Genomic DNA, 24,662 nt, shown 5'->3' with positions numbered 1-24,662 from the left:
TGGTCTTAGTCCTTTTGAATGTCTAACTGTTGATTTTTATTATACATTTGTAGAATCAATATTTTATTTTTACTGACATGCATCCCGACTGAGATACTAATTATAGAAAAAGAAACTTAAGCAATTACTTGAATTTAGTATGTAGTTCCTGTGTTTCATCTATCATCTAAGGATTTCAACGGTTTAGTTCAGTAAAAATTGAGACTCCAGTAGTTAAGAAACCACTTTAAATGAAAGTAGATGGCTGAGGGGCACACGTACATGTACATGTGTTTACAAATATCCTTGACAATTGCGAGGCGAAATTAATGTGTTGCTAAGAAAAAAGCAGTTCATTCTTCAAAACATTTCCATGTATTTGGTTATCTCACATGCAGAATGTCCAGTCTTGTATATACCATTGCTTTATAGCTCATATTGTGAGAACAGAGAAAAGTCGGGCAGAAGAGGGGCACCTTATAATACCCCATAAAGATGCAGAAGAAAGTTTGTGTGACTGTATGCTACACCGGTATTGAGTTTATTTCATGATTTTTAGACCTCTAATAAACGTAAACTTTTCATTATAATACAACATAAAGCACACTACAGATTATTTACATTTAAAATTGTAAACAAAGGGCGGCCATTTTGAACTTAGAGTCGCAGGGACGCTATTTAAAAAAAATCCTATGATATAGAAAAACGATGCAGAAATTTAACACATGCATGATTTTTTAAATTCAGACGTTTGTGAAACAATTTACACACAAAATAAATTATATATCTATAAAAGTATGTTTTCCCATAAATCCTCTCCTGATCGCTGATTGGTTGTAATTTTCGGCGGGCAAAATTGATTGTTGTTTGTGAGAGAAAACCTAGCGTGACTCAAATGGAACCATGTCATGTTTTGATTGAATGGAAGATCCAAAGATTTTTCTGAGAATTGGAGACGTCTACTGTTGTTGGGCATCATTCAGGTATGTCTTTTAGAGGGTATTGAGTAAAAATTTCTGGAACTTTTTAAAACAATCTTCCATTATGCATCCTCACTGAATATTTTAGTATGAGTCTGTCCATAGCCAATACTGGCAATTGCCGTCTCATTTAAACGATTTTTGACGGGATATCATGTTATCTCTGACTATACAAATTTCATTTTCTCATAAAAGAGCAATGATATTTAATATTCATTTCATAATCACAACAGACCACATCAAAACATGCTTGATATTCACCTTTTAGAATTTTGAATACAAAAAAAAAATATTAAAAAATATCCTGTCCCGATTCGGAAACAGGACGTTATCTAACCTATTCTTTCTCTCTATATATCATTGTAGGTATTTCCGGTGTTGACTTGAAACGTTTTTATTCACGATGTTGCGGATTCATCATTGCATTTGCATGGGGTAGTGCATATGTTGTGTGTGGCCTTCTAAACGATAAATCTATGGATTAAAGGATGAACAGGTCGATGCAGGAATATTCATTCTAATGATAAGGAAATACGAAATGCAAGGACAACCTCCAAGCATGCAGTATGCCTTAGATCTATACAATGGTGGAATGTTCCAGTAAGTGGTGAAAGGTTTTACATATAACGTTTGATTTTGTGTTGTGATTACAAGGTCCTTATATAGATCTAGTTTATGTGAAATTTGAAATGGTTTTGCATTGTAGTCTTTGAGAAATTTAGTGGGGGGGGGGGGGGGGGGTTATTACGTATAATACTGTTTACAGTGATGTATGTAGGGACCAAATGATATTACGACTATTGCATATTAGCCATACAAATATCTACAAACTATTTCCAGTTAACCATCCGAATTTTTTAGTCCTAGAAATAGTTTCTATTCTCAATTATGGTGCAGCATCAAATTAAAGATAAGAAGTAAATCCTGTGCCAATCCCTCAGCATTAGAAGTGAAAGGCACAGGTGTTTTAGGCATGATGTTAAAACCAAAGGCCCCATATCACGGTAGGTATTGGCACGATAAAGAACCCTCACTGCTACACAACTAAGTTAAGGCTAATCCCTCCAAAAGTCTCAGTGCTGTACATAAATCTACCTTCAAGTTGAGCAATGCACTTCACACCATACAATGTCACAATGAAAAAGTAAGGCACAACGCACAGGGCTATATATTCATATCATTGGGAAAATGTTGCAATATTTTAGCTGTATTGACCAAGGCTATCAAGTTCTAAGCTGTATACAAATTTGTTTAAAATTTTCTGTCATATATTTTTCTCTTTGGTATTGTAGCAATTTCAAATTTTCAGTATAGAACATGTGCAAAGATATTATTCATATGATTGATTGATTGATTGATGTTTTCCGCCACACTCAACAATTTTTCAGTTATATGGTGGCACCCAGTTTTTATTGGTGGAAGAGAGAACCCAGATACAATGTACCTGGGAAGAGACCATCAACCTTCCGAAAGTAAACTGGGAAACTTTCTCACTTAACGGCATGAGTGGGATTGGAACCCTCGCCAACAGAGGTGAGAGGTCGCGTGATTTTGAGCTCGATGCTCTAACCACTCGGCCACGGAGGCCCCTTATTATTCATATGATATTATGACGTTGAAATCACCCGTAATTTATACATATAGTTTGTATTAATCCGAAATATTTGACGTTTTCCTGGCTTTTGATATTTACTGTGCCAGGAAAATGTCAGAACCGGCACCATTACGTAAACTGGAATCGTTTTATTGATTAATTATGAGTTTAACATTGAATTCGACTCCAAAGTATTTAAAATCGGCCCGAGAATGCCGCCTCCAAAAGGAGGCGGTGAATTTCCAGTTTACGTAATGGAGCCGGTTCTGACGTTTTCCTGGCACGGTAAATATCAGGGGTTTTAATTTTTTTTTCCTCGATTACTTTTTACTAAAACAACATTTTTTGACTAAAGAAAGTAAATTTAAAAGTTTTCAATTTCAAAATGTACATATCCTCCATTTTCATCCTCATCAAATTTTTCTGGTGTAGCATTCCTTCTTAATTGACACCCATCTGTTGACAAAAATAACTTTTGTCATCAATGTCTTTTCTCATAAAAATACAATCCACCACCCAACCTACATTTTTTGGTGACCCTGGATATTAATTAATCTACTCACTTGCTATTGTCTAACTATACTGATGAATTTAGGTACTCGAATGCATTGAGTTAGACCACTAGAAAGGTAGTAGTTCTGAAATCTAACACATAAACTGGTGTATATAGTCATAATGATCTTGGTGGCCTCTAGTCAAATAATGTGTCCTGTATTATATAATTTTCTTTGAAATTGTCAGATGTCTGCTAGTTTTTTATGTAATCATGTGCATATAGATAAACACATATATGCATTTATAAACAATGTCACATGTACACAAAATAAATCTAATTAAAATTACTGTACCAAAAACACTACCAGCAATAAAATTTGCTATTTTAGAATCCTGAAGTGATCTTGTACATGTAAATGCATGCAGTGGTGGATTCAGGATTTGTTAAAGGGGGGATAGGGCTCCAGGGTTTTGAGGCATTTTAGGTAACTTGTAAGGTTTATTCTAGTTATAAATACATCTACAACATAATATAATTATTATATGATAATAAGTAATGGATTTGCTTATCTTCATGTGCTTGTATATATATATATATATTATGTCAAATCCTATACCACTATTTCTTTTATTAGCTCACCTGAACTGAAAGCTCAAGTGAGCTTTTCTGATCGACTGTTGTCCTTCATCTGTCCATCTGTAAACTCTTTACATTTTTACATCCTTGGGTGAAGGGCTTTCAAGTTTGTTCAAATGAAGGGTCATGTCCCCTTCAAAGGGGAAATAATCACAAAAATGCAAAAAATAGGGTGGGGTCATTTAAAAATCTTCTCAAGAACCACTGGGCCAGAAGAGCTGAAATTTACATGAAAGCTTCCTGACTTAGTGCAGATTTAAATTTGTTAAAATCATGGCCCCGTGGGGCGGGGGGGGGGGGGTAAGATGAGGCGACATTAGGGGATTGAAATTTTACATACAAATATATAGGGAAAATCTTCTTAATAATTACTGGGCCAGGAAAGTGGGAATTTACATCAAGGCTGTCTGGCACAGATTCAAGTTTGTAAATATCATTGTCCCCGGGGGTATGATGGAGCCACAGTAGGGGATCAAAATCTTGTATACAAATATATAGGGAAAATCATTAAAAATCACTTGCCAGGGAAGTTTACATTTACACGAAAGCTTCATGACATAGTGCAGATTCAATTTTGTAAAAATCAGGGCCCCTGGGAGTAGGTTGGGGCCACAATAGCGATCAAAGTTTTACATGCGAATAGGAAAAATCTTAAAATATGAGCCAAGGTGACTTAGGTGAGCTATGTGGCCCAATGGCCTCTTATTTATTTTTGGTCTCAATGTGTGTGCGTTTTTATATCAGCCACTGGCAAAATGAAGACAGAATTGAGCAAAGTAACGATGTGTCTACTCAGTCTTGATATACCATATGTTACATAGGATTAATTTTTGTTTACTGTTTTTTTTAGAACTAGATGAGCAGAAGATGCATTCCATGACTGACTCCCCATATGATATGAAAGAGAGCCCATGAGAATGGAACCAACTTTCAGTGTTACAATGGATGAACACTCCTCCTGTCACAAGTCCATCTTGATTCAGTAAAGTGGTAGTCTATTTATCTAGGAAGCAACCAGACGGATCTGGACAAGGACCATATTGACTCAAGTTTTGGTGTCAGAAGACCATTTTGATTAAACATGTTAAAAGCACCACAGAAGTAAGAAGCTAGGATACCAGTTTTATGTGAGCATACCATTTAAGGATTCGTTACTGAACAGTTGAAGGATAGTCACTATGACAAGAAAATGGAACAATTGTAATGAGCATTGGGGTCCATGTATTTAGAGCTTTCCATTTTTCTGTTGAAAGTAATATTGATATTGTTCTGTTTATTATTTTTTCTTACCATCAAAATGCTATCACTCTTTAAGACATATTGAAACACTTTATAGCTCACCTGAACCGAAGGTTCAAGTGAGCTTTTCTGATCACATTTTGTCCGTCGTCCATCTGTAAACTTTTCACATTTTCGACTTCTTCTCCAGAAGCACTGGGCCAATTTCAACCAAACTTGGCCAAAAGCATCCTTGGGTGAAGGGCTTTCCAATTTGTTCAAATGAAGGGTCATGTCCCTTTCAAACGGGAGATAATACAAAAAATGCAAAAATAGGGTGGGGTCATTTAAAAATCTTCTTCTCATGAACCACTGGGCCAGAAGAGCTGAAATTTACCTGAAAGCTTCCTGACATATCGCAGATTCACGTTTGTTCAAATCATGGCCCCCGGGGATAGGATGGGGCCACAAGGGGGGATCAAAGTTTTACATACAAATATATAGGGAAAAACTTTAAAAATCTTCTTCTCAAGAACCACTAAGCCAGAAAAGCTGAGATTTACATGAAAGCTTCCTGACATAATGCAGATTCAAGTTTGTTCAAATCATGGGCCCCGGGGGTTGAATGGGGCCACAATAGGGGATCAAAGTTTTACATACAAATATATAGGAAAAATCTTCTTCTCAAGAACCACTGAGCCAGAAAAGCTGATTTTTACATGAAAACTTTCTGACATAGTGCAGATTCAACTTTGTTCAAATCATGGGCCCCAGGGGTTGGATGGGGCCACAATTGGGAATCAAAGTTTTACATACAAATATATAGTTAAAATCTTCTTCTCAAGAACCACTGAGTCAGAAAAGCTGATATTTACAAGAAAACTTTCTGACATGGTGCAGATTCAAGTTTGTTCAAATCATGGCCCCCGGGGGTAAGATGGGGCCACAAATCGGGGAGGGTCAAAGTTTTACATACAAATATAGGAAACATCTTTAAAAATCTTCTTCTCAAGAACCATTGGGCCAAAGAAGTTGACATTTACATGAAGGCTTTCCTGACGTAGTGTAGATTCAAGTTTGCAAAAATCGTAGCCTCCAGGGGTAGTTGGGGCCATAATTGGAACTAAGGTTTTACATGCAAATATATATGGAAAGTCTTCAAATATGGGCCAAGGTGACTCAGGTGAGCGATGTGGCCCATGGGCCTCTTGTTAGTTCATAATACAATGCTTTTTGAGAAATAATCAGATATCAACCTACATACTTGAATTTTGAATCTGATCCTTGTTTTTATTACTTTTCTCTAACTTTAAATTCTATGAACATCAAACATTTGCTAAACACTGACTTGCTTTAAAAAAAACTGTTATTGCTATTCTTAGTTACTAAATCGAAAGATACAGAGACACAAAACATTTACTCATGAATTCACTTTAAAAAAAATCCAGTGAGAGATCAATCAAAGGGATCTGAAGACCCTTAAACCTGGTTATTGTCCTTGAATGTCTGCAGTTTTTTTGTTTGAGCGCTAGCTTTTCTCAAATACAGTAGATGTTTTGTGACCTTGAATTCTTGTCAACTCCAGTTACCATCCCATTAATTTTATGTTTTGACTTGAATATCTTTGATACTATTACATGTACTCAGTTTAGGTTTTCTTAATTCTGGTTCTTACTCTTTTGACCTTGAATTTAGGGTCAAAGGTCAAGGCCATACATATATTTTCTAATGTTTGCATTTTTCAAACAAACTGAGCATTTTAAATCAAAGTCACCTCTCTTTTACAAAGCACTATGATACGATCTCTTAGAGGTTGTGTTTAGTCCCCTATCGACAAAATGGAAAGGGACTTTAGGTTTGCACTCCGTCCGTCTGTCTGTCAGATCAGTTTTAAGCACTTTTTGCTCTGTTTCTTACAGATATACATTTGATATTTAGTACATTGCTTTGCCATAACAAGTTACAAATCTAGTTTGAATTTTATCTCAGTCCGTTGTACATCAAACTTGGTGCTCAAGTACATTGTAAGGAGTAAGTGACCTCCATTGATTTTGATGTAGCATGGTCAAAGATCAAGTGTCAAACTGGACACAGGAATACACCTTCTACTCAATATCTTGAAAATCGTTTGTTTGACAGACATCAAACTTAGTACACCGGTACATCCTAAAATGAAGATGACCCTTAGTGATTTTGAGGTGACATGTTCAAAGGTCAAACTGGACATAGGAAGATACTGACCACTCAATATCTTGAGAACTCTTTGCTTGACAGACATCAAACTTGGTACATTGGTACATCTTAAGAAGTAGATGACCCTTAGTGATCTTGAGGTCACATGATCAAAGGTCAAACTGAACATAAGAAGATACTGACCACTCAATATCTTGAGAACTTTTTGCTTGACAGACATCAAACTTGGTACACTGGTACATCTTAAGAAGTAGATGACCTGTAGTGATTTCGAAATCACATGGTCAAAGGTCAAACTGGAAATAGGAAGATACTGACCACTCAATATCTTGAGAACCCTTTGCTTGACAGACATCAAACTTGCTACACTGGTACATCTTAAGATAAATGACCCTTAGTGATTTTGAGGTCACATGGTCAAAGGTCAAACTGGACATAGGGAGGTACTGTCCACTCAATATCTCGAGAACCCTTTGCTTGACAGACATCAAACTTGATACACTGGTACATCTTAAGAAGCAGATGACTCCAAAGGATTTTGAGGTCACATGGTCAAAGGTCAAACTGGGCATAGACAATACTGACCACTCAATATCTTGAGAATCCTTTGCTTGACATAATCAAACTTGGCACACTGGTACAGCATAAGGAGAAGATGACCCCTAATGATTTTAAGGTCAAAGGTCAAGGGTTAAACTGTACATAGTAATATATTGTCTCCTATACTTTAAGAATTATTTGATTGATTGACACTAAACTTGGTACACTGGCAAAGCATAATGAGTAGATGACCCATATTGATTTTTAGGTCACATGGTCAATCCACTCCTGACATAGGAAGATATTGTCTTCTCAATATTTTTAATTGGTGATACTACTATAAAATTAGATGATGCATGTGTATAACCCTTTTCAATTTTGCACCATGGGGGCATATATGTTTTACAAACATCTCTTGTTTGGATTTGAATTAATAGTTTTGAAATTTTTGGATTCTGTACTCATTGATGTTTGGGGAACATCTTTAAAGATCCCAATTGAGAATTATATAACAATTTATTTTCATAGAAATTAGGTTTGTGTAAAGGACAGTCAGATATAATATGAAATTTACTGTATAAAAAGAAGTGTTAGTACACATGATGTGTTAAACAAGATACTGAGTGCTAGAATGACATTTCTTTGGATTCTATGTAGAAGTATCCTATATACGAATATTGCTAGTATAAGTTCACCATAAGTATTGTTATAATTCATTGCACATCTTTTTACAGAAACTAAAGAGTCGAAAGGCCCAGCTGGAGTTTACTCAGGAGACCTAACAAGTGTATACAGCTGGTTTGTAATGGGAAACAGTTTTTTGTAAACAACAGAAATGTTCTGTGTATTTGGTGACGGAATTCATTTTTTCTTCACTTTTTGACTGTTGTGTAATAATAATAATGTCCTTTATTTATACAGGAGAACACAATTAGGTTTAGAACTAGCTTATATTGTGGTCCTCAAAGCATATATTCAGACAGCAGTATTATGCTAATACAATATAAATTAGACAGTGATAAGTCTATTTCAAATATAAAAGTTTGAGATATTAATCTTCAGTTAGTAAGAATGTTGGACACACAATATCTAGTTATGGGTGTATGCATGGGAATTTCTGACAGTTCGTATTCCATCTCTGACAGTGTGTATTGACACACAACCCTGGTTAACTTCCTGAATAATTGAGTTCTAATTAGACATAGATTTACTAATAATAACAGTGTATACCTCCTTTTCCCGCCTATGCCGAAAATGTTGAAATCTTATCAGATTTGGAAAATCTTATATATTCTTGTATCCTGCTACCTATCTAGTGAATATTGAAATAATCCCCCATCCCCTTTAATGGCATTTTATGTTGGCAGAAAACAAAACATTTAAATAAGTTAACATTAATAACAATGAAACAAATATCTATATAAAGTTAAAAATAATTGAAAAAATGACAACACAATTATTCTAGATATTTGAGTAAATCCTCGATATTACTTTCTATTAACTTACAATCCCCAATATTACTTTCTATTAACTTACAATCCTCGATATTACTTCCCATTAACTTACAATCCCCAATATTACTTTCTATTAACTTACAATCCCCGATATTACTTTCTATTAACTTACAATCCTCGATATTACTTCCTATTAACTTACAAATCCTCGATATTACTTTCTATTAACTTACAATCCTCGATATTACTTCCTATTAACTTACAATCCCCTTGGGATCTGTAACCATGCCGTCTTTTCCATCGTGTAGCACCATACACTGAGCCCAGCAATATAGCAGTTCTCAGTTGGCTTTTTGAGGATATCCTACTACCAGAGAATTTGGAGGATGACCGAGAACGACCAGAAAAGCGGAACCATCTTCCTCCACCTCTGCCCCTTCTGGCATCAATCAATGCTATCACTGGTGAAAAAAAATCAATGACAAAAAGGTATTATTGAGATGTGAAAGTTAATGGAGAGAGAAAAAAAAACAAATAAAAGGACATACAGACTGATAGTAATCAGATGTAAAGCTAATGCAACGTGTAGCGGTCACCCTGCCAAGTACTGATCACGCTCGCTGTTGCTTAACTAAATGCATGATCAAGAGAGAGACTCTACCACATCACTAGAAAAGTTAGCTCTCTAGCGAGGCAGTATAAGTTCCCTCTTATACTGTCCGCTACACTAATCTTATAGGAAACTGATCAATGAAAACCAAATATCTGAAGCATAGATGACTATATAATATTGCATATAAGGTAACTGTAGTCAGTGGTTTGAAAATGATGAGTTATTATGCATTAAAATGCATATAATCATTTTTGATTATTATTTTATGAACGAAAAATGTATAGTTAATCAGAACAAATCTTAAAATATCATAATTTTCAAAATATATTTTAGTGTCGATAGAACTATTGCCCATCAGGATATTACACTTATCCAGGTTGGGAACACTTCCCCTATAGCGAGATGTTCCCGCTAAAACGCGATTATCCCGAGAAATAAACATTACCATAAACAGGTGTTTTGGCGTCTTTATTGAATATAATGGCAAATTCAGTGCAACGCTAAATAAGTTCGACACATACTCAACATGACACGAATTGTTTCTATGAAATTGACAACATAGTCAAGAAATTGCATATCAAAGTTGCTGTGTAAGAAGGAAGCAGTCTGAAATCCAACTGAAAACTAGCTTGATAAATAATATACCGTATAACATGGTTGATCTTAAAATGTTATACATTTTCCCCAGACCACATTCCTACCAGTAAAATGTTTTGTAATGTCACGGGTTCACAACAAGAACATGAGAAATTCTGAAAATAGATGCGATTATAAGTATTATTTACCGAGAAGAGAGTGCGATGATATGGGAGGGCAATGGTCCTGGATCTACGTAGTCCAGCTGGGAAAACAGATAGCAAGAGACTGAACGCAACCATGGATTGGTGTCTTGAAATGTTGTTATGGAATTATACAGGTATAGCATTTTTTCTTATTCATATCTTGATGAACTCTGAATGTCTGATATTTGGAATCTTGAGAGGGACGTTAAATACAATCATTCAATCAATCTAATATTTGGGAAAATAAAGAGGGGAAAAATAATGCTGCCTACATGTACTTTATCAGGGAGACCCGGGTTTGATACTCGTACCCGGCGCCGCGTCCAACCCACAGGCATCGCTTGGGGTCGAATTTACTATTAAAGAGTAATAGTAAAATTCGACCCCAAGCGACGCAATTGCCAGTGGTCCAACCTAAACTATTCTTTACCCTGAGAAAAATTTGTTTTTTGAGTAGTTAGCCATCCGGGCCTCTGTATCTGGACTAGTTACTAAACCAAAGAGAAATTCACTGACCTAAATCATACACAAATAATTACTTTCTTCAGTTTTGAGAAGAACTTTGAAGAAAGAGAGAGAGAGAGATAGTTAGTTCAAAAGTACATTAAACCAGTTACATGAATACTGTAGATTTAATCTGTAATAGAACCAGTGCCTTCATTGAATCTGATGACAATCATATAAAACTGTGGAATGCCCTTCCAGAACATGTAAGGGACTGTAGAACACTGTGTGCATTCAAGAAGTCACTGAAAACACATTTTTTCCATCAAGTTTTCCAGGACACGTTTCTAACATTTCAGTCATTCGTGTAGGTTAGATTCTGTGAAAAACTGTGAAAACTAAAGACTGTGTGTCTTAGCTTTCGAGTACCATTTTGTGATGTTTTATAAAAAAAGAAAAAGAAAAGGGAATTGTATGTTTTAATGTATTATACCTGAGACATTATATGCTGTGCGTGCGTGTGTGTATTTCATTATTATTATTATTTTAATACGCCCTGAAACTGATGTTTATTCATATCTAGCATATTTATGGTATCTTGTGTTTTCATGTTTTTATGTAAAATGAGGATAGGTACAGCTTTTAATGTTTTATTTATTTTCTATGTATTATGTGTATAACATTCTCTTGTAAGGTATATATGCATTGTAAAGCACCTTTGAGCGTACATAGTGTATGAAAAGGGTGCTATATAAATATGGTATTATTATTATTATTATATACTCCATTTTAGTAGATGGTAATGTAAAACTTATTTGGTACCAATTTTGATGCACCAGATGCGCATTTCGACAAATAATGTCTCTTCAGTGATGCTCAACTGAAATCTTTGAAATCCGAAATAACTATGAAGTTTTAAAGCTAAATATAGCCAAAAACAGCGTGCCAAAAAAGTGGAGCCAAATTCGTCCAAGGATAAGAGCTATGCATGAGGGAGATAATCCTTAATTTTGAAATGAATTTCTAAATTTTGTAACAGCAATTAAATATACATCCGTATTTTCAAGCTAGTAACGAAGTACTTAGCTACTGGGCTGTAGAGACCCTCGGGGACTAACAGTCCACCAGCAGAGGCCTCGACCCAGGGGTCATAATGTAAATCTTATACGGTACCAATTTTGATGCACCAGATGCGCATTTCGACAAACAATGTCTCTTCAGTGATGCTCAACCGAAATGTTTGAAATCCGAAATAACTATGAAGTTTTAGAGCTAAATATAGCCAAAAACAGCGTGCCAAAAAAGTGGAGCCAAATTCGTCCAAGGATAAGAGCTATGCATGAGGGAGATAATCCTTAATTTTGAAATGAATTTCTAAATTTTGTAACAGCAATTAAAAATACATCCCTATAATTATATAATTAATATTCTATACTAATATAACTGATAGGCAGTAATATTGACAGAAAGCACGGATCTGACGGTCTTGTATAGGTAATATTTTTACAAGTCGAACCCCAATTTCACTGGACTTGATCTTCGGGCCAGGACATATTCAAGGATGCAAGGTGAAGATAACGAACAGTGATCAATCTCATAACTCCTACAAGCAATGCAAAATAGATAGTTGGGCAAACACGGACCCCTGGACACACCAGAGTTGGGATCAGGTGCCTAGGAGGAGTAAGCATCCCCTGTTGACCGGTCACACCCGCCGTGAGCCCCATATCCTGATCAGGTAAACGGAGTTATCCGCAGTCAAAATCAGTGTGCCAAGAACGGCTTAACAATCGGTATGAAACACGTCAGACAGCATTTGACCCAATGCGAGATTGTATTGACGAACTAGATCGTTATAACGACCATAGAATTTGCGAAATGCTGACTTCAATCGAGACTGTTGAAAACCCTGTACCATCAACTTGTTTGTCAGTAGCTTACCTCGATTTAAAAACTGACTATACCCTGAACAAGCTCTTGCATATCGAATCAGTTGAGATATATAAACACCATATGCAGGTGATAATGGAATATTGCTACATAAATGTGGGAAGTTGACGATGGAGAAGCTGAAATCATCCCGTTTGTCATACAGTTGAGTTGTTAGTTTGCCGTTAATGTCTACTTTCAATAAAATATCTAAGTATGAAGCAGAAGTGGACGACTCTGTGGTGTCCTTTATTTCGAGCTCACAGGGATATATCAAATCGACATATGAATGAAAGCTATCATTGTTAATAGACAAAACGTCATCGATATATCTAAAAGTCGAATTGAAGGTCACAGCGAGAGATTTTTTCTTCTCACGTAGAAGTTTTTGAATAAATTCTGCTTCATATGAATATAAAAACAGGCCAGCTAACAAAGCTGCACAATTCGTGCCCATGGGAATTCCAACAGACTGTTGGAAGACCTGATCACCAAAGACCACGAAGATATTGTCAATGAGGAACTGTAGCATATTTTTTATTTCAACTTCAGAGTACTTGTGCGTGGAATCAGAGTGGTGTTTAACAAAGTAAGTTTTTGAATGACTGATCAAGATACGAATATTTCCGTTTTTGTTGAAGAAGCAACTGTCTATGATGTCAAAAAGTCTAGTCTTTGATTTATCGTGAGGAATGGTCGTGTATAGTGTTGAAAAGTCATAGGTTTTTATGCTATTGATTTGGGAAAAATTCTGTGATTTCAAGTTTACTAAAAGTTCTTTAGAATTTTTTAGAATCCACATTTGATTAACACCACTTCTGGCATATGTAGTCGCACAGTAAGTTTGAAGTTTCTCCTTCACAGCTGTTAACATTTTCGTGAGGAGCAAAGATATGATAGGGCAATGTATTTAAATATGCATAATATGTTTTTTTTAATTTTAATTTTTTTTATTTATTTATTTATTTTTACAAATGTAGATTGAAGGGGATTGGGGTACATTGGGGGGATTCAATGGGGTGAGAAAACTGAATAGTATTTAGGGACCGATATCTATTTTTCTTGTTCACAAGATTTAACATTTTACCCGTTAATGAAGGTGACCTTTCACATGTACATATTTTAATTTGACAATGGATTGGATACACCATTTTTGTAAGTTTGAAACTTGTAAACAATCAAGGTCGACCAACCAACAAACAAACGCACAAGGTACAAGTACTATAAGTCCCCGCAACTCTATAACAAGGAGATCATACTGGTATATACATATACTAGTAATGACAATAAGTAATTAATAATCGTTAAAGAATTGCCAACGATAGTATTGTTTCACCGCCTACCTTCCGGTCAATTTTCAAAAGTTATCATTTTTAAATGATTTTTTTTATGTCAATATGTAGATAATTATATGAATTTTCATAAAAGTTGATTTATTTGACAAAACAAAGAGAGATAACTCTCTAATTTGGGTTAAATAAGGTATTTCACTATATTGGAATCAATGGATTTAAGGATGTACATGTATGCATCTTCGCTAGCCAAGGGTGACGATCCACGGTGTTTCTCTATTCTATAGAGAAACACCGTGGATCGTCATCCTTGCTAGCGAAGATGGGAAGTATGCTACACCTGAGACATTTGATATGGATGAAAAGAGGAAGATATGTACAATAATAATTTGAAATTGAAAACTTTCAAATTTACTTTGTTTAGGCAAAAAATGCAGTTTTAGTTGAAAGCAATCTGAGAAAAACACGCGATATACATTACATCATCTCGACGTGCTAACCTACTGAGGTACTCAGCTAGGCAAGAATTCTATAAATGAATAGACAAATATTGCTGATATTCATATTTTCATCCATGTTTTAAAAGAAGTCAGCCATTATGACAATGTAGAGTACCTCCTTAAAACGGAAAATATTTTCAAAATTCATCCCCCCACGTGAAACACAAATTCTTTTTTGCAGGTATTATAAATTGTCATTTAGCAAATTAATACCAATTTTTAATTATTGTTACACGGGGGAGGAGGGGGGGGGGTATGTTTACAGACCAAAACAAAGCGAAATTGTTCACTCTGTGATCAATTGCAAATGAGATTAAAGTGTGAGGGATGAAGATAAACTTTTTTTTTACTCAATAATGTGAAGTAATTTGACAAATGGTTATTTATTGATATCAATAAGTATTTTGAAATATATAACGTTTTAAAGCCCGGTTTTAAGGAACATATTTTTCTCCCCCATAATCAAAAGGTGTTGAAATTAAGAGCAATCATTCAGTTAATATTAAAGTTAATAATCAATTGCTAATGGATTCTACTTTGCATTAAACATGTAATTAGCAAAATTGCAAAGCTTTTTAAAATATACGAGTTAGGTGGGAATCCAATTTAGCGCGCGTGGTTCTTTTCAACTTCGTAAGTTACCACGATTGTACATTCATATCTTCCAGAGATACGGTAATGGTAAGGTAAAAAAAAAATCTTTTTCATGAAGTTTGTTTTTGAAATAAACACACTCACACATTGCATTACATCTGACTTCAAATAACAAGAATTTTTGATAGGTTCGGGCACTGTTGGGAACCCAGAATCCTATCTAAGTACATATTGGACAAATACTTACTGGCAACAGAGTGCACGTGTAACGGATTGTCCGTGCTTTGAGAACACGACATACTGGGAGGATGACTGCGAGAGTTATTGCATTTCTCAGTTCGACGAACAGAGCTCAATCAAAGAGGGGGACTTAGCGTTTTCGTCTTTTGATGACCTTTTGAACGTGGGAAAAAAAGGTAGGGTTTTCTCTCTCTCCTATATTTTTTTTTTTATAAATGAATATTAATTTAGTTAAATATTTGGTCAAATTATTTGGATTTCATGTAACTGGAAACTACTCTATTTACTTGCATGTAATTGAAACATCTCTAGCAAAAAAGGGTTAAGTTCCAAAGTATCTTTTGTTTTTAGAAAGTAGGCTTGGAGTCGATTTGGATATATATAATAATAATAATAATAAGGCCTTTATTTATCCAGGATTACATATTTAGCGATAACGCTAGTTTTCAATATGGTCCTGCATATAACATACATACAGACAGATATTAGTAAAATAAACACAGATTAAAAGAAGTAGAATACATATAAACTTAAGAAATAATTATGAATGTAAGATAAATAGAATACAAAATGAAGCTTAAAAAGTATGGTGATAATCTCTAAGATAATTTCTCTTAAAACACGCAACACTCGTTGAGTTTCTTATATTTTGACTCAAGGCATTCCACACTGTGCTCCCTGAAATGCTGAAAGATCTTCTATAATATTCTGTTTTTGCCCTGGGTATATACAATATATTTGAATAAGAATTTCTAGTTTGCCTCTGACTGACTTCTGATACATATTTAAAAACATTTAAATAATCTGGCATTAAACCATGTAAAACTTTATACACTAAAATGACTTTTCTATAGACAAAGTAATCTGATAGAGGCAACCAGTTAAGTTCTGTAAACATGACATTAGATGGTGTTTCAAAATTTCTGATGTTAAGAATTACCCTTGCAGCTCGTTTTTGCAATATAAAAAGCTTATTCACATTTTCAGCATTTCTTGGATTGCTCCATATAGTACAACAATATGTAAAATGTGGAAAAATCATAGTATTAAAAATCTTCAGGAGCGCATCGTTTGACATAAAATATCTTATTCTTCTTAAAATGCCAATTCTCTTGGAAATCTTGTTCATAAGTGATTCTATATGACTTTTCCAGGACAAAGTTTCATCAATAATAATACCAAGTAATTTTGACTCCTGAACACATTCTATGACATGGTTATTTATCACTAAATTTGATTTTCGATACTTTGATAATTTTTGTGCCGATCCAATAAGCATACATTGAGTTTTAGACAGGTTTAAGCTTAATTTATTTTCCTTAATCCACATTATACTGCGCTGAAGATCTTCACACATCTTTGACTCAATATTTTCCACTGACTTATCTGTTACATCTTGTGAAGTATCATCTGCATACATATTTACATGAGAATGTTTCAGTGCTTGTGGATAGTCATTAATATACAGGATAAAAAACAATGGGCCTAAAATAGAGCCTTGCGGAACTCCAATGGTTACATTTCTTTCATCCGATAAATTGCCTTTCCAAATAACTCTCTGTGTACGATTTGTTAGATATGATTTAAACCATTCAAAAGTATCATTGCATATGCCAAATGACTTGAGTTTGTGTAATAAAATCTTGTGATTTATAGTGTCAAATGCTTTCCGTAAGTCTATAAAAAATTACACCAGTAAGTTTACCTTCATCAATATTTTTAAGCCATCTATCTACTAGAGAAATAAGAGTACTTTCACATGAGTGTTTTGGCCTAAAACCAGACTGACAATCTGTAATTAGAGAATTTACTGACAAATACTCATAAAATGAATTAAAAACATCCAGTCACACAAGATAAAACCGTGAGTTTATATATGTACATGGTGAGACAGAAAATATGCAAGCATTCTTCTGCATGTAAAAATATTTTCAGAGCCTAAATGGGAAAGGTTGTATCATTTAAAACAAAATCACTGCAATTTTCCTTTGATGTATAATATTAATGAATGAAATGCCTATGTTTTTCTGAAACACACTGTGCATATACATAGTGTAGTAGTTCTGGATAATATAAACAAAAAGTGACCTACATGTATGCTATTTCGTTGTTTTTTTTTTTTTTTTATTGTTTTTTTGTTTGTTTGGGTTTTTTTTTGGCCTCATTTCAGATATGTTCATTCATGTAAAGACGTCACTAGTTTAAGTGTCACACACTTTGATCTATGCTTACGGTCGTAGAACTGGGAGTTCTTTGTTTTAGCAACGGTTACCGTGACAGGGGAGCTCAGTTTTCAAGGTCATACCCGAAAGACCCGTGACTGTCACCTCTACTGCAGGAATGCCAGACACTTGGCGAAGAAACAATCTTAGGTTTGACGCGAGCATCTTAACCACTAGGGGCGACTTCGGTATCTGTATCTGTATCAAACTCAAAAAGAACTCACTGAGTGAGTATATATCATTGAGGAACTTGGTGTGTGCGCGTGGAGGTATTAATCGCACTGGTAACTTTCCTGCAGTGCTGACTTGAGGTAGCAGGGGACAGTTTCGCACTATAGGCCCGGCCAACTTTTTCAAAAAATGGAAATACCCCATATTTGAAGTGATATTACATGTGTAAAAATGTATACATGTAAAAATGGAAAATGTAAAATGCTGGTGGACTGTTAGTCCCCGAGGGTCTCTACAGCCCAGTAGATAAGTACTTCGTTACTAGCTTGAAAATACGGATGTATATTCAATTGCTGTTATAAAATTTAGAAATTCATTTCAAAATCAAGGATTATCTCCCTCACGCATAGCTCTTATCCTTAGACGAATTTGATTCCACTTTTTTTTTGGCACGCTGTTTTTGGCTATAATAGCTCTAAAACTTCATAGTTATTTCGGATTTCAAACATTTCGGTTGAGCATCACTGAAGAGACATTATTTGTTGAAATGCGCATCTGGTGCATCAAAATTGGTACCGTATAAGTTTTACATACAATAGTTTTAGGATGCATGTCAAATGTAGCTGAGTGCTTAATAAAAATGTTGATATACAACATGTAGGTGTCACCATGATTCCTAGCATATAGATGGGTGCAAATACGAAACTAAGACACGTGGTCAGTTGCTGAAGAAATTCCGGTGAAAACATGCAGGGTCCAACAAAAGGTCTGTAGCTGTGAGGGAAGGTGGATGGGCCCATATGAGAGGTAGATTTTTTAGAAGGGCAGATATGGTTCTTGATTGTGCACAATGTCTAAATCCCCATGTTTGGTACTGTGATGGTGTGTGTGTGTGTGGGGGGGTGCGGATTAGCCCAAATGAGGGAAAATCAAAGTAAAAAAGGGGAACCTGCTCAGAGCATGTTTTGTGCACCAGCACCAGTATTTATTGATTACATGTAATTTAGGTTCATAATGGTTTGTGTGAGCGTCGAGGTATTAGTCGCGCTGGTAACTTCCCTGCAGTGCTGACTTGAACTCCTCTGGTTTGTGTGAGGGTCTAGGTATTAGTCGCGCTGGTAACTTTTCTGCAGTGCTGACTTGAACTCCTCTAGTTTGTGTGAGAGTGGAGGTATTAGTCGCACTAGTAACTTTCCTGCAGTGCTGACTTGAACAACTCTGGTTTTGTGGTGTTTATAAGTGCCTCCGGAAGTGAATTCCAATCTAAAATTGTTCTTGGTGTAAACGAATTATACATACCCGAGTTGCAACCGAACGGAGTGTCAACTCTTATATGACGTATTGTGACATTTGAACTATACCCAAGTTACCCTGTCTTTCACGGAGGTTAGCGTGGTAGCAACATGTCGGTCTTGCAAGGATACTGCGCATGTGTCAGTTTGTAAACGATGGATGTGATTGGTTAGAGTATTATACATGGGAGTAAGAAAGAATATAGAAAAAGTTAACCTTCTAACTTGGGAATAACATGAAATCACCCCCATATTATCGTGTACGGTAAGTGGATTCATACATTTGAATTTCGATTGAAGAATCCGGGTTAGAATAGGTCCTCAGTACCCCTTGCCTGTCGTAAGAGGCGACTAAATGGAGTGGTCCTTCGGATGAGACTGCAAAGACCGAGGTCCCGTGTCACAGCAGGCATGGCACGATAAAGAGCCCTCCCTGCTCAAAGGCTGTAAGCGCCAACTCGAGCATAGACCTAAATTTTGCAGCCCTTCACCGGCAATGATGACGTCTCCATATGAGTGAAAGTTTCTCGAGAGGGACGTTATACAATATTCAATCAGTTAGTCAACTTTATTTTATACTGTTGTTGAATATTTTGATTTAGCTTAGATATGCAGAACAGGATTTTTTTTCTAGATCTCATAATGCCCTTGGCTTCTTTAACATGCTAACGCTTGTGGCGACATACGACCTCCATTTTAAAGTTAATTATTACGCAAATAAGAAAACAACACTGATAGTCTAGCAACATTATTGGACCACAACAGAATACTAATATATACTGCAGACTGAAGGTGACCCTGCCATGTCTATAGGCCTAAAATATAACTACAGCACGCAGAGCCTCGATGTGACCATCATGGAGTGTCGTGACCTTCCAGTAGTGGATGGAAAGAAACAACACTCAAACCCGTAAGACAATATCATGAATATACCACCAAAAAATAACTATGTCAAACTTTTCTTCTCGGTAATCAGGTCCTTAATTTCGACTATCAAAAAATAAGGTTAGCATTTGGAGAAGAAAAAGTTCGAAAATTAAATCATGGCTTGCAAAATCTCTGAGATCTGAGGAATATCTCTTTTGCAAAGGAGCATCCAAACTTCCATGGATATAATTAATTTCTGTTTGTATCTCTGACGAATTTTGGTGATTTTCTCAATATCATAACAATCAACTTGGGTAGAGTAATTCAATGTATTTTGTGATTTTGATGGTTGAAATAAGTACTTTTATCAACCTGTATGACAAGTAGAATTTATGTCCGAATCCTTGAGCGCGTTATGCATCACCAAAAATCAGAGCAATAATGGTATTTCACTTTATTTCTAGGTATGTGAAATCCTACGTTGTCGTTGCTGAAATCAAATATGGCAAAAGGAAAACGAGAGTCCTGCCTGCCACAACTAACCCGAGATTCTATGAGTTGTTTCGGGTAAGATGAAGCCATCCTTTACTGACGCTATTAACAGCGTATTAAAGTTTTAAATTCCAATATCTTTATTTGGAATTCACGGGAGTATTCGATGTATATATTATTTCATAAATTCAAATAGAATCCACCAATCAAACCTGTTGGAATTTATGATATAATATACATTATTACACATAAATGCACTAAATTAATTGTTTTCTCAATTTTTTTTAGTATTATATATCAAAAGCAGACATGGGCGGTTCGGCGTTGTTGGTGACTGTATGGCACTACAATAAATACGGAAGGAACTTCAGTATCGGCGAAGTCACAATCCCATTGGCTGATTCCCGCTGCGGCGAATTGTGTTCGAAATGGTATAAGATTGAACAAAAAGATACGCACCATACTTGTTTCATGATATGACTGATGCATGAACCAATTGTTTTGAATTTGTACATTTATAAGATTTTCTTTCATTGTTACAATTTTCAGTCATAGCATATATAATTTAAATGTAAATAATTATGCTCTAATTTTTATATTCATTTGGATAAAGATATAGATAATACGATATAAAATAAAATGAAACAAAAAAGTATATAAAATACGCATACAAAACCCTACGGTTGTAGATATATATATATCGCCATTGAATGATTAGGACGTACATTTCGACGTTATAGAGTCTGGTCCAGGTACAGTACTGTTGTACAATATTCAGTTGGGGGGAACATTCCCTCAAAGAGAATTAAATCATTTAAACTCTCCTCAATTAAGATGAAAATCAATATTCTGTTGTCTGGATATTTCTTTTTCTTCTAATTTTTGTTGATGTTACTTTTTCCAATTGCTGCAAAGTCATTTCCCACAAATTTACATGTAACCTGTATAGAAAATTCTAGATGCAAGGTGAAGATAACGAACAGTGATCAATCTCATAACTCCTACAAGCAATACAAAATAGATAGTTGGGCAAACACGGACCCCTGGACACACCAGAGGTGGGATCAGGTGCCTAGGAGGAGTAAGCATCCCCTGTTGACCGGTCACACCCGCCGTGAGCCCCATATCCTGATCAGGTAAACGGAGCCATCCGCAGTCAAAATCAGTGTGCCAAGAACGGCTCAACAATCGGTATAAAACACGTCACACAGCATTTGACCCAATGCGAGGTTGTATTGACGAACTAGATCGTTATAACGACCATAGAATTTGCGAAATGCTGACTTCAATCGAGACTGTTGAAATCCCTGTACCATCAACTTGTTTGTCAGTAGCTTACCTCGATTTAAAAACTGACTATACCCAGAACAAGCTCTTGCATATCGAATCAGTTGAGATATATAAACACCATATGCAGGTGATAATGGAATATTGCTACATAAATGTGGGAAGTTGACGATGGAGAAGCTGAAATCATCCCGTTTGTCATACAGTTGAGTTGTCAGTTTGCCGTTAATGTCTACTTTCAATAAAATATCTAAGTATGAAGCAGAAGTGAACGACTCTGTGGTGTCCTTTATTTCGAGCTCACAGGGATATATCAAATCGACATATGAATGAAAGATATCATTGTTAATAGACAAAACATCATCGATATATCTAAAAGTCGAATTGAAGGTCACAGCAAGAGATTTTTTCTTCTCACGTAGAAGTTTTTGAATAAATTCTGCTTCATATGAATATAAAAACAGGTCGGCTAACAAAGGAGCACAATTCGTGCCCATGGGAATTCCAACAGACTGTTGGAAGACCTGATCACCAAAGACCACGAAGATATTGCCAATGAGGAACTCTAGCATATTTTTCATTTCAACTTCAGAGTACTTGTGCGTGGAATCAGAGTGGTGTTTAACAAAGTAAGTTTTTGAATGACTGATCACTACATATGAATATTTCCGTTTTCCGTTTTTGTTGAAGAAGCAACTGTCTATGATGTCAAAAAGTCTAGTCTTTAATTTATCGTGAGGAATGGTCGTGTATAGTGTTGAAAAGTTATAGGTTTTAATGCTATTGATTTGGGAAAAATTCTGTGATTTCAAGTTTACTAAAAGTTCTTTAGAATTTTTAGAATCCACATTTGATTAACACCACTTTTGGCATATGTAGTCGCACAGTAAGTTTGAAGTTTCTCCTTCACGGCTGTTAACATTTTCGTGAGGAGCAAAGATAGGGGCTTGGTAGAGCACTTACTGGATCCAGCAATGTATCTTTGTTTGTAAGGGTTTTTATGTAGTTTAGGAATCCAGTATAGGTACGGTAACTCATATTCATTCGACCGATTGACTGGAATATTAAATGTGTCTAAAACTGAATCATGGTTTTGAAGAATTTCGTCTTTTGAAAGGGCAGTTGGAGTATAAGTATGATTACCAAAAGTAGAATTAATGCCAAGTTCGTTTAAAATACAGTTGTAATAATGAGCCTTACAAACAAAAACAATGTTGTTACTAGCTTTGTCAGCTGGAACCAAAGCATATTCCTCATGTAACCTATCTAATTCTTTTATCACTTCTGGTTTACTAAACACAGAAGGATAGATGGTACATACTTTTGTTTTCATGTGTCTAATGCGGGATTTTAATATCCCTCTTATGCTTTTAACCCATTCTGACAATGTATCAAGTTCTTCTTTTTCATATTTAGCCCATCGTCTGGCATAATCTTCGACAGAACTCATAATAGAGATGAAGTTCTGTCGCCAATTAAAAGACCGAGGTTCTCTGTATTTAGGACCTTTAAGAATAAGTGATTTGAGGTCCTCATTTTCAACTAGATCAACATCACCAGTAATGACATGTCCAGCTGGACTGTAGTTGAAAGAAGATGAAGAACAAGAACATGTTGGTGGATTACGTATAAGATGGTCTATATCTAAGCACTGCAAAGTTTGTTTATAATTAAAAAGTTTGGATGCAATAGTAGAAGTATAACTGTAGGAAATACAGGGTGTAGACTTGAACGTGAAATAAGTTGGAATACACGACTGAACCCTTTTATGACGAAGAATGTTGCTTATGTTGACGGCATCTATTCCTTTGTTTGTAAATTTGAGCTTAAGGAACTGACGGCATGATTTGGAAGGAATATCATCCATGGTCCGTGCTGGTTTATAGAGCCTGTGGTAGGCAACATCCATAATCATAGAGTTCAGTCTATATTCAGGTGTTGAAAAATCCAAGTATAGACTAGCCATAGCTTCTTCAAATAACGTGTGTAAAACCCTCAATGGAATAGAGTAAAGGTTTATACGAATATGATGTGGACCTAATTATCTGTTAACGTAAGGTAAAAGTGAATCAAACGTGACATCATTTATACTTGGTCTTTTATATGAACGATGTCCGTGACTGCGTTTTCGTCTTTGGGTATTGGGAAAGAGTCCCATCACATTAACGTTATTTCCTTGTGGACTAGTCAAATTTCCCATATCATATACATTATCATTGCATCCATATGGAAATGCAGTGCCTAGGGTCCTGATCCAGTGATCTTCTCGTTGTCTACGAAAAGGGGTGCTTAATGTAGGATTATTTGTGTGATGGTAATTTTTTTCTAAAATCCTTACCCTCATGGACAAGATGGAGTGGTCCGGTGCATTAAAATGCTTGTAAAGAAGTTGGTTACCACCATTATTAATTTGAAATCTGTGCCCCGATATTCTTTTATTAAGTGAACCCTTGGTTTCTCCCACATAAATTTAGCCTCACAGGTTACACTCAATGGCGTAGACAACGTTAGAAGATTACAAGTCAGATTATCAAACGTTTTGGTACAGAAACTACGTCCAATTAGATTACTACTAAATGAATTTTTAGTGATCAGTATATCACAAGTTTTGCAATTTTTTGCAGAACATTTTGAGGTTGAACACATGGGGCCTGAAAAGGAATTATTAAATATATCTCTTAAAGGAACATAACAGTCTTTAATTTGGGTATAAGAATTTTGGTTTTTGTACCAAAGCTGACAATCTGACGATTGTACATACGACAAATCTTTGATATCTCGAAGGATAATCCGAGGGATACCAACCGATCTGTAGGAGCCTGTGTCCCTTATAGACTCCACAGAGTG

General features: G+C 35.5%; 1 protein-coding gene across 4 annotated transcripts; it reads left to right on the top strand.

The window, feature by feature from the left end:
• The first annotated feature begins 8 nt into the window (after positions 1–8).
• LOC125681840 (synaptotagmin-like protein 5) lies at positions 9–21,196 on the top strand. 4 transcript variants are annotated; one of them, XR_008800530.1, is made up of 8 exons: positions 9–1,559; positions 4,536–4,812; positions 8,371–13,447; positions 15,433–15,660; positions 18,539–18,684; positions 19,955–20,079; positions 20,501–20,603; positions 20,817–21,196. XR_008800530.1 is itself a non-coding variant. In XM_056156386.1 (3 exons), exons 1-3 carry the CDS (start codon positions 19,973–19,975, stop codon positions 21,006–21,008), a joined length of 402 nt encoding a protein of 133 aa, XP_056012361.1. In that variant the 5' UTR covers positions 18,766–19,972; the 3' UTR covers positions 21,009–21,196. The 4 variants fall into 4 exon arrangements, 1 of the variants encoding a protein (XP_056012361.1); XR_008800531.1 differs by lacking the exon at positions 18,539–18,684; XR_008800532.1 differs by lacking the exons at positions 15,433–15,660; positions 18,539–18,684 and having other exon boundaries at positions 21–1,559; positions 8,371–9,579.
• Positions 21,197–24,662: the final 3,466 nt, after the last annotated feature.

Source organism: Ostrea edulis, chromosome 2 (assembly GCF_947568905.1).
Source record: "Ostrea edulis chromosome 2, xbOstEdul1.1, whole genome shotgun sequence".
Taxonomy (NCBI): Eukaryota; Metazoa; Mollusca; class Bivalvia; order Ostreida; family Ostreidae; genus Ostrea; species Ostrea edulis.
This window is presented reverse-complemented; position numbering and strand designations above follow the sequence as displayed.

Coding starts and splice junctions, on each gene's coding strand:
- LOC125681840 (XM_056156386.1), top strand. CDS start 19,973: ATGTCTATAGGCCTAAAATATAACTACAGCACGCAGAGCCTCGATGTG. Junction 20,080..20,500: donor AAGAAACAACACTCAAACCC/GTAAGACAATAT, acceptor CTTTATTTCTAG/GTATGTGAAATCCTACGTTG. Junction 20,604..20,816: donor GATTCTATGAGTTGTTTCGG/GTAAGATGAAGC, acceptor AATTTTTTTTAG/TATTATATATCAAAAGCAGA.